We start from the raw sequence: 11,318 nt of genomic DNA on the forward strand, positions 1-11,318 counted from the left end.
CAATTTTTTTTTGTGTTTTTCATAAAAGGAAATTAATAAAACTAAAGTAGAAAGCAAATAAAAACTATACTTAAAAGCAAATAAATAGAGAAAAGGGAGAGAATTACCAAGCGAAAGATTACCCCCCCAAGCCAAATCAAGCAATGCCCTCATTGACTTGGGAGAGTAACCTACTTCTCATCCTCATCCATCCTCGAATAGCCACCACCATGGCTAGGACCGGCCCCTCCATGGCTCGAGCCACCACCTGCATAACCCGAACCACCTGCAAAGTAGTTAGGATCCACATTCCCCCCAACGGCGCCAAATTTTGACAGGGTAAAGTCGTATCCCCTAATCAAAAGTAATACCTAAGTCCTCTAACTAAAGTAGATAGGGAAGTAGGGTCGAATCCACAGGGAAACTGGTCTTTCTATTCCTAATTAATTAGAATAATCTAAATTATTAAGGTAACCAATTTGTTGTTTTTAATATGAAGCTATACTACAGAGATTAAGTTTAGGGAGAAAATTAATAATAAGGAAGACTAGGGTCACAGGTTCACCAATAATTAATATTCCGGGATAAAACATAACAATTAATAATCAACATTGCACAAATAACATGATTAACAGGCTCTCGCAATTTATTAATCAACATAGATCTAACAGGCTCTCGCAATTCACTAGATCTAGGTTCCTATTGAAAATAGCCTTTAATATTAAACTAACATCTGCTCGATTCATCAATTCAATATTGCTAAACATTCACAATCAAATTACATCTGCTCGATTCATAATCTAATTGCAAATAATTAAAACAATTCAATAAGAAATTATCATGCAATATCAATAATCAATAATAACAAATTATCCCTTCATATCAATCATGGATCCCCATGAACCCTAGAATTAAACTACTCAGACATGATTAAATCTAAAACATGCAAAGTAATAAAATAAGTCATGAGGAATTGAAAAGAAGAAATTACTGAAATTAATTAAAAATAGAAATCGTACCGAATCGGCGGAATTACAAAGTAATCAAGAATAAGGGAAAAGTTGAGATAAAATTCTAGAGAGAGAAAAATACTAAGTAGAGAGAGAAAGTTAAGAGGAAAGAGTAAGTAAAAATAATTATCCTAAAACGTACTTAAACTTGTCACTAGGTTGCGGTGAGTCAGTCATCCATGTCAGCGTTCGTTAGGTTCCTGTGCTGAGTAAGTTGATGATAAAGCAAACGCCGCAAGTTTATGAAGTTAACTCCGCAAGTTGAATAAGTAAACGCCGTTGATTGTGTTTCTTCACTGTGAAGCTTCATATGGAATTACATACTTGCGTTGTTGGTATGTTTTATAGCCATGAATAAATTGTGGCTGTAGTAAACATTTCTTGGGCAACAGGGTTTTGTTTTATGAACGATTCAAAAAAAAAAAGAAGAAAAAAAAACGATCTCTGGCCATATTATCTTTGCTAATTTTTGTCGTAAAAAAAGAGAAACTCTTCCTTAATATTTCATACTTACAAGTATAAAGATCGGATCCGTTCATGAGGAAGGTTGTATGGGTTAGTGAAGACTAATTGTTACGGTTAGTGTTGTCTATAATCATTAATTTAATATTTGTAGATATTTGTATAAAGTTTTGTGATATATGTTTTGTAATTTAGTTATTCTATGATCTCAATGCTCTCTTTTGAAATTGTTTTGTTGTAAACATATGTGATCGTTAGTGGATAGATCTTATCTACGTAATATAAAATTGGGATGGTATTTGATGATTTTAAAGTTGGAGGCGGAAGATTTTGTACATTTTGCAAAGGGAACTAATGCATTTATCAATAATTAAATGATTTTATGTTTGCTTTGTAATTATATGTTCAATTTGGATTATGTATGGTAGTATATTGGTTTACAGATGTGACCGATTACCGTTAATTTTTATAATAATATGCAAATACAAGTTGATGGTTAATTAGCAGCGGTTTATATATTCCTATATATACGGTTAGATGTATTAGTATATGAGTTTGGTGTTGCGAGGACTTTGTTGTTAAGTTAAGTTTGGCGCTTTTCACAAATATATTTTGCGTGATTAAAATCCATTGTATATTGAATTTAACTGACGTAACAAATAACTTGTATACTACATATGAATGCAATGAACTTGTTTTCCAATTTATTTGAAGAAGTGGTTGAGTTTGGTATGGAGCTGTGTTTGTGATGGAGGAGTGGAGTTTGGAGTTATTATTTTTGAAACAAATAAAAATTTTATTAACCGTAGTACAACTTTTGATCTATCATTTTTTTTAACAAATGCTATTACATTACTTCTTTATATTAGGAACTTTTTGCTGAGTTCGAAATATATGCACGTCGAAGACATAGTGAGTGAAGCTATGGAGGTTCAAGACACTATAAGTGAAGCTGATGGTGGTCCTGAAGAGTATGAAAATTCTGGAAGTGGTGGTTGTCTAACGTCTCCAATGAGTCATGGGTGTGATGAACTTAGTAATGGTGTGCAATTCCAGTCCCCAATAAACACAATTGACACTTTAAACACAGTCGTTGCTAGTAATCAGTTTAGTGCTTCCTCCATAGAGCCTCCTAAGGTGGGAATGGTTTTCAAGTCGTGGCAAGATGTGGAGGCGTACTATAAAGAATATGCCCAGCAACAGGGTTTTGGAGTGACAAGAGCACAAGGTGTTTATTCGAAAGGCGAGGGAAGGGATCGTATTTCGACTACGTGGAGGTGTGAGTGCTGGGGTCGACCGGACATGAGGGCTTTAAGGGAAGCACGAAAGAGGGCTAGGGCTATGGATGTATCTGGTACAGGGGGGGCAATTGATGGAGTTGTTTGTGCTGATGAACTGAGCCAACATAAGCGGAAGTCTAAAAAGTGTGAGTGTAAGGCGAAGTTGTATGCTAGCTTGAATCGTGAAGGGGATTGGGTGGTGAAGGGAGTTGAATTGGAGCATACTAATCATTTACCTACACCTCGTAAGGCTAACCTGGTTAAAGAGTATCGAATTAAGGGGTTAACTAAAAGAGTCAGGAGGAATTTGTTGCATTTCTTTGATGAAGGTGTTCCGGTTTCGCAAATTCACGGTTGTTTGGGTACAGAAATACAAGGGGACCAAAGGAGGGTGCAATTGTCCGTGAAAGACCTGTCGCACGTGGTATATAAGGAAAGGCGTTTGAAAATGGTTGGAGGAGATTCAGCCGCAATGATGTCTAATTTTAAAAAAATGCAGGCAGCCAACCCCAATTTTTATCATTCGCAACGTCTAGATGAACATGGAAGGCTAAAAGATGTAATTTGGGTTGATGCGCGAAGCCGAGCAGCTTATGAAGAATTTGGGGACGTCGTATGCTTTGACGCCACATATTTGACAAATGAGTATGAACTACCCTTTGTTAATTTTGTCGGGGTTAATCACCACGGCCAATCAATTTTATTGGGGTGTGCTTTGGTTTCTCGTGAGGATTGTGATACATTCAAATGGATATTTCAAGAATGGTTGTCATTTATGAATAACCGGGCTCCTAAGGCAATTCTTACCGACCAAGCCGCCGCAATGCGGAAGCCTATTGAGGAGGTGATGCCTCATACGCGACATCGCTGGTGCATTTGGCACATAATGAGGAAGATTCCGGAAAAACTCGGTAAATGTGAACGGTTAGTACTATATTTCAATTAGTCTTGATGTTTACTAAGAAAGACTATTCAATGACCATAATAAATTTGTTGGTTTCATAATTAGGTGTAATCGTGGACTTACTATTTTCAAATGTTCAAAGTTGTCAATCCTTTTTAATCTTGTCCTTCTAAATGAGTTTTATTTTAAAAAGAAAGGTCCTTACTTAAAAAACCAGTTAATAAAACAAAAATTCAAAAGGTTATTGCTCGTTGATGATAACAAGTTATGATATTTGTGTATGGTTTTCAGCAAACAAATCAATTGACAAAATTTAAAAAAATAGCCTTCGACGCATTTACATCTTTTAGTTGATAAGGTGTAATTTGCATTAAAATAAAATGGACGTATATGATGAATTATGTTGATTGGAGGGTTCCGATTCACTAGTTACAATGGTCACAATGTAATAATTATTTATTAAATGTGATAAATGTTGTTGATTTGATTTTATACTCTTTTCATTTCATAGGTACAAAGATTTCAAGGGTGTATTGAAGTCTGTGGTGTATGAGAGTTTGACAATTGTAGAGTTTGAGAGTCGGTGGAACGAACTTATTTCGGATTTTAAACTGGAGGGTAATGATTGGTTGACTAGCCTATATAAGGAGCGGCATATGTGGGTTCCAGCTTATATGAGAGATTACTTTTGGGCCGGTATGAAAACCACACAACGAGTTGAGAGCATAAATAGCTTCTTTGATGGCTTTGTGAATCGGCATACAAAGTTGTTTGAATTTCCACAAAAGTATGCTAAGGCTCTTGAAAAACGCGTGCGTGATGAGACAGCCGCGGATGCCAACTGTGTGAAATATGTTAGGAGGCTAGTCACTGGTTTTGCATTTGAGAGGGTTTTTCAAAAGCTGTATACTGACACGAAATTTCAAGAGGTACAAGCAGAATGCTCACGAATGATGTACTGCTACTGCAAGGAGGAGAAGGTGTTGACTGATAAAATAATTCAATATGTCGTTGAAGATCGAGTTTGGATTGTACCCGAGGGCCGTAGCGAGGAAGTAATTACTAATCGAAGACGGTGTTACTCTGCCACTTTTAACAAGGAAACGAAGGAGGTGCTTTGTGTATGCCGGAAATTCACAACTCATGGCATTATGTGTAAACATATGATGAGGATACTGATCAGAATCTTGTTTTAACAAACCAGTATATTCTTAGTCGATGGCGGAAGGATATACTTAGAAAACACACTCGAGTTCGTGTATCGTACCATGATCCTAGTGACAACGTGGAGGTACAGAGGTACAATAAGCTTATGGGTGAGTTTGAGGCGCTGTGCGATGAAGCTGCTATGGTCAATGAAGTGGCGGTTCAGTTGGTATCCAATGCTATATCTCGCCTGAGGTCAGAAGTGGAGCAGTGCAAGCGGCAGAAATTAGAGGAAAGTGTTGAAATGTCTTTTCCTGATGATGCACTTGACTCAGACACGGTTGTCCCGGATTCTGTAAATGCATTTTCAAATGGCCAAGAGGACACCTTTGGATCAGATTTCTGTCCTCGTAATTGCGATGTTGTTGTTAAGGATCCGATTTTGCAGAAAAAACCAAGGGGAAGGCCAAAGGGATCAAGATAAAAGACTCTTGCGGAGATGGGGTTCAAGAAACCAGTGAGAAAATTCAAGAAAAAGGGTAATGGAGACACAAATGGTAATGACTGCACTGGTAGCAACAGCAGCAAAAATAGAGACAAAAAAGGATCAAAAAGGGAATCGAAGGGGAATAAGTGTAAGGGGGTGGTGTCGTCCAATTCAAGCAAGAACGGGAAACACGAAAGCTGCACCAGTAAGGGTCCAAATGAAGGACAGAAACAACAGTGCACGACTTGGAAGAATAATGATATCCAAGTGAAAACGGGACAATTCACGAAGCAGGCTCCCAAGGTAAACCAACCTACTCCTAATAGAGATTTTACGCGTTCAACAAATTTTTGGAATTTAGAATTATCACTATTTAGTATTTACGTTGAACTTAATTTTTTTAAAATAGGCACCCAAGTTGAAATCTCTAAATGACTTGGTCCCCGTATGTGACGGAAAAAACCAAGGTAGCAAAATCCAGGTAAGGATGATGCTATATGGGTGTTGTTGATAGTCCTTGGTTAGTTCCTAGTCTAATAGCTTTTTTGATGTTGTTTTTTATCAACAGAAGAAAAGGAAGGCCGGCGCAGTGCACTAAACCGGATCGTTTAAAACTTCAATTGCACAAGGCAACCAAGTTATCTATGTCATCGAATAAAGCTCGTCGTTTATTTATGTGTTTTTTTTTACTTGTGGTGAAATGTTATGTTTTCCGGACTTTATTTTCGTTTTAAGTATTTCTTAAAAAAACAATTTCTGAATTTTGTACTACAAAAACAAGTTAAGAAGTTTTATGTGTGTTTTATGAAACTCTATTGCGTACATGCCTCTGGCTTATAAATGTGAATTCCTTATTTCTTTATGTGAATTCCTTATATAAGTTATCAATACATAAATCCCTGGTGTGTAGGACTACTTATTTATACGCGAATCCCGTGTTTCGTTTTTTTCGTTATGTTCGTTATTTTCCTATCTCCTAAAGTTTGTTTATACATTACATAATGCTTGTAAATCCCCATCTTTGGGAATTTGCCCCTCTCCATAAAAATTGTAAAAGTCTATTATATAAATCTTACATATGTTTCTTGGAAATACATAACCAATTGATTAATTAACCCATACTTAGTGTAGTTCAACACCAAAACGGAGTAACTAAGCTAAGTCTGGTTATATATGTCATGTATCATTCTCAGTAATCTTGCCTTTACGTTTTGCTTCACTGATTCGGCCTTTATTTTTGGCTTTATGTTTGCTGTTTGTTACTTATACGTTGCTTTATACTCCGTATAATGGTTTTGGGCCAATCGAATTGCGTGGCCCAAACCCCTCAAGCAAAAAAATCCATGAATTAAAATGTGCATTTGTGCCTTTGTTTTTTTAGTTATTTAACAACAGTAGTAAAATGGTCCATTATTTGACCAATGTATTTGACCACATTTTATAAAAATTAAATAAATAAATAAATAAACAAAAAATAACAACTTCGTTGGCTTTATTTGACCCGGGTACAAAAAGGCATCGTATATTGGGCTGTATTTTACCCGCGTATTAGTGGGCTGTATTTTTGGCCTATTACCTTACCCAGGTCATGGTTATCGGGCTGTATTAATAGGCCTCCATCGTTCTTATGGCTTACATATTGAGAAATCAAATACAATTGGTGTTTCCCCATCATGTCCTATATTTTTATGCTTATGTTACAAAATGGACTTACAAGAATTAATACTTACAACCATTATTAAACGTCAATTAGGCTTGTAATTGGTTAGTTGACATTTTGCTAACTTTACACCGACTTACCAAGATTTATTCAATTTAAATACAAATGTCGGGTTTGTAATAGATTACTTGACATTATGCAACTATGCATGTGCTATTGCAACATAACTGTGAATGAGACTAATATAGAAACAATATTCTAACAACAACATTCAACAATCCAAAACTCCCACAAATTATAGCACCACCATTCAACAACACAAATTTTCATAATAGAGTACTAATAATAATAACAGCGCCTACCACCGAAACTAATCTAAAAAACATTCACCTGATACATGCACTAATGCAATACTACTTTAAAATAGTTGATCTTAGTTCTTCAAAAATTTAACACAGCATACACGCACATACAAATTTGGCTAAGTCCAACCATTGATATGCAAGTAGATCCGCAAACTTAACATGAATAGGATCCACTAACCAACCAGCAAAAAATTAATTTTGGTAACACCTACCTCCTTCACATCACATTAGTTATTCACAAAATATTTTACTACTTCCTTGATTCCTTTTTGTTGTCAATTTAAATAAAATTCTATTTTAAATTTCTAATTTTTTAATTGTTACATTCAACCATTAATTTTTTTGTTTAAAAAATATATATATATTTTTAAAAGGAGTACATTTTTTTTTTGGCTACTTTTTTTAAACAGTACTTTACATAACAGTTTTTAATTTTTAATTTTAAAAAAAACACTACAAATTATATAATACCCCTTTTTTCTCCTGATTTTATAGATTAAAGGTTTGATTTTTTTAACCCACTACTATTAAAAGTTAATCTCCTCAAACTTGATTCACACCCATTTGCAAAATCTACGGGAACGTAAAGCATTTAAAAAAAATCCCAACCTTCCACATAAGCCCAGCAGTACGTGGCGCAATAACATCAGCACGATCCTTCACGGGAGCATCCTCATCGGCGGCATGCACCTTGCCGTTGCGCTTGTAAAAGGAGGACTTTCTTTGACTAACGCAACGTCCTAAATCTGGTGTGTTGGCCTGCATAACCTCACATCTTCCAGACCCACAACGGGAATTTGCTGGTGTTGGCGGGAACTCACGTAAGCCCATTGTGCTGAACACAGATGGGGTGAGAATAGGGAAAGTGAAGCTAGACTCCCTGTTTCGGATCACCTTTTTGGACACACCAGGCCACCTCACCATTTTCCTAACACGTGTAGGGGTATCGCGGTGTTGAAGACGCCGCACTTGGAGTTCAAGCATCCTGTCAAGATCCCTCTCCGTCGGATTTTGGCCCCAAGCTGGTCCAAATAAAAAATTTGGGATCAACGAGTCAATATCATGTACGTCTGGCACTTTTAGTCGGCCTTTTGACTCTCGAACTAAGTTCTTGAACCGTTTGGTGGGAGAGGTTGATTTCAGTGGGCTTTGAGTACAAGTTTGGTGGTGATTGTGGTGGTTCAACATGGTTGATGTGTGATTTCAAGGTGGATGTATGGTGAAATGGTGAACAATGGAGTCAAACAGGTTTTTATGGATTGGTTTAATTTTTTTTGGGATAACAGCACAAATTCTTGTCTCAATTTGGTGGAACTGGCAGTGCAGGTTGAGTGAAGGGGAATACAAATAGAGTAAGAGGTTTTAAATAAGTAAAAGGAGGGTAGTTGGTTAAAGTTTTTTTCTACATTGAGAAACTTTAATAGTATTTATTGAAGTGTAATGTTTTTGTGACTGTGTGAATGCTAGTGTATATTGTTGATAATTTTTTTATTTTTTTAACAATATTTGAGATTTTGGGGTAATAATAATGTTCATATGTTTATTAATAAGGGTTCAAATTAATAAGTTAAAAATATTGAATTAAGCAACCAAATCTTCGGGCCTGTTCTCTTACGTTCAAATTTATTTCAGTTTAGTTCAGTTCAGTTCAGTTTTGTTTAGATCAGCTTGATTCAATGTAGTCCAGTTCATTTCAGTTTTGTTTAGCTCAGTTCTGTTCAGCTCCTAATTTCCTTCTCTTATACAATAACCATTTCACTTAAGTTCAGTTTAGTTCAGTTGAGTTCAGTTCAGCTGAGCTTAGTTCAACTGAGTTCAGTGAATGAGAACAGGCCCCCCGTAACGTTTCTTTTAACGAACAAATAGTGTAGCAAACTCGGCTATACATACTTTTGGAGTAATGTTGTTACAAATATATTGTATATTGTTAGGAACATACGAAAATATATTATTGTGATATATTTTCCATACCATATCATTTGATTTTATATTTCGAATAATAGTATAGGTTAGTGATATTCTATGATAGATTAATGGAAGTTTATATTTTCCATAATCTTCCAACATATATAGTTAAGCCAATCACAATACCTACGTAAGCACTGAAAAAAATATATAGAGTAAAGCATAGCAACTATTTATATTCACTAGGTTAGATCCCGTGCCATGCACGGTTATTTTCAGTAGTATTATAAATACTATTAAAGTAGCGTAAAATAATTGTCCACAAATGTGTGGAAAACTATATTACCAAAATATTTAGTGACATAAAACATAATCATGTTTAAAGACGAAATACTTATTATGTACTTAAAAATTATGCATTTGATATTATGCTTATTTTTATGCATTTAAATACGATAAAGTTAAACCTATATATGTATCTAACCCCACAACAAAGTTACCTTGTACGCCTTACATATTATTTATAATTGCTACATTATTAGATTAAAGGATTAAAAATGGATGTCTTATCTTGTACATTGACTCGTAGCTTAGTTTTTAATATTGATATGAAGATATAATCTTCAACGATTATCTATGATAAGATATACCGCGTACAACAATAAAAGGCTATTGAATCGTATATATATCTCCAAATTACATTATGCACGACCCAAAGGGCTTGTTTATTTTAGTGTAAACTTTAAAATATGTGTTAGTGTAACAGATTTACTAGTTGTGTCCTGTGGCTAACTTTATCATTCACATAAAATACATTAAGGGGGTACATATTCCACATTAAAAACTCACATCCAAGTAATACTGAAGTTGTAAAAATTTTAAATTTTTTTAAGGGGATAAACAATGCTTTTGCATTTGTGCAATGTAACTCTTTTACCATTTTATGGTCCTAGTTGTAACACACTTTTATTATTAATTTTATTATTAAATATCTACTAAAATTAATAAATTATGTCATAGCCTATTTAGGTGACCTTTATAACTGAGTTCATACTCTACCAACATTTACATGCAAAAATGTGTCTCTTACCTAATAGAAGTGATGGTATTTATTTTGTTTTGAGTTAATTTTCTATTTTCCTCAGATCATAAAGACTAATATTTACCTTTTCAAGCAACTTGATGATGTATGACCTGTTTAAAAAAGCACAAGTGCATTGCTTTTGTTATTAGCTTCTTATGCTTATCATACATTACTGAAGCATCATCATTTTGTTAAAACACAAATTTTAAATATTTACCTATTTATACTAGTTGAGGGTGTATGAATCATTTTAAATATCACAATTGCAATGCTCTTGCACTGCATCTGTTTTCTATTTTCCTTACTGTGATTATTAATGCTACTTGTACAGTCATTACTCAAGCATATTCCACGAGCACATAAAAATTTTAACACACAAACAAAAATAACTTTCATATATATATTTACTAATAATAAAAACCATACATAATTATCCCTTACTAGCTGCAGTCATTGCTTTTCACACCATAACCAACCTAACAATTTACTTGATTAGAGTAGCTAAACTTCACTTAAACATCATAAAACTAAAATAAACTTAAACTAAAAGACAATCAACCCTTATTTGCCATAGCCGAAATACATAGGAGGTCCAAGTGCTTGGGAAAAAATTTAGCAATCACTTATGTTGGTAGCTACACACCCGGGTTGTAGTTGTTGTTCAAGTACAGCACGAAAACCTCTTGCTCATTCTTGATGCCGGCATCACTGAAAGTGTGGAAGGTGGTGAGAATGTTGTTCTCATGGCTAACAATTAGTCTGTCCGGATTAACATTAGCAGCCTCACCCCACAGTGCATAGAGTCCATCCAATGGTGCAGCCAAATCACCTTTAACTTTCAAGCGGAGTGGGTGAGTCCTATGATCACGGATGTAAAAGTGCTTGACCCTAGTGTTTAGATTATGCTCCGGATTCTGCGCACATATTTTAAACAAAATAAAAATCATAAATATAAGCGCTTAATCTTAAAATTATAACTCAACATCTAAGCGTTAGCATCAAAAATTAGGATAAAATACGAATATAAAACAGACTT

At 34.9% G+C, this 11,318-nt stretch overlaps 1 protein-coding gene across 1 annotated transcript; it reads left to right on the plus strand.

Annotated features, from left to right (window-relative positions):
• Positions 1-2,345: 2,345 nt before the first annotated feature.
• Positions 2,346-5,265, plus strand: LOC145607029 (protein FAR1-RELATED SEQUENCE 6-like). The gene is made up of 3 exons (XM_081662815.1): positions 2,346-3,655; positions 4,147-4,747; positions 4,840-5,265. Exons 1-3 carry the CDS (start codon positions 2,346-2,348, stop codon positions 5,263-5,265), a joined length of 2,337 nt encoding a protein of 778 aa, XP_081518941.1.
• Positions 5,266-11,318: the final 6,053 nt, after the last annotated feature.

The sequence above is a fragment of the Chenopodium album genome, chromosome 23 (genome assembly GCF_948465745.1).
Source record: "Chenopodium album chromosome 23, dcCheAlbu1.1, whole genome shotgun sequence".
Classification (NCBI taxonomy): Eukaryota; Viridiplantae; Streptophyta; class Magnoliopsida; order Caryophyllales; family Amaranthaceae; genus Chenopodium; species Chenopodium album.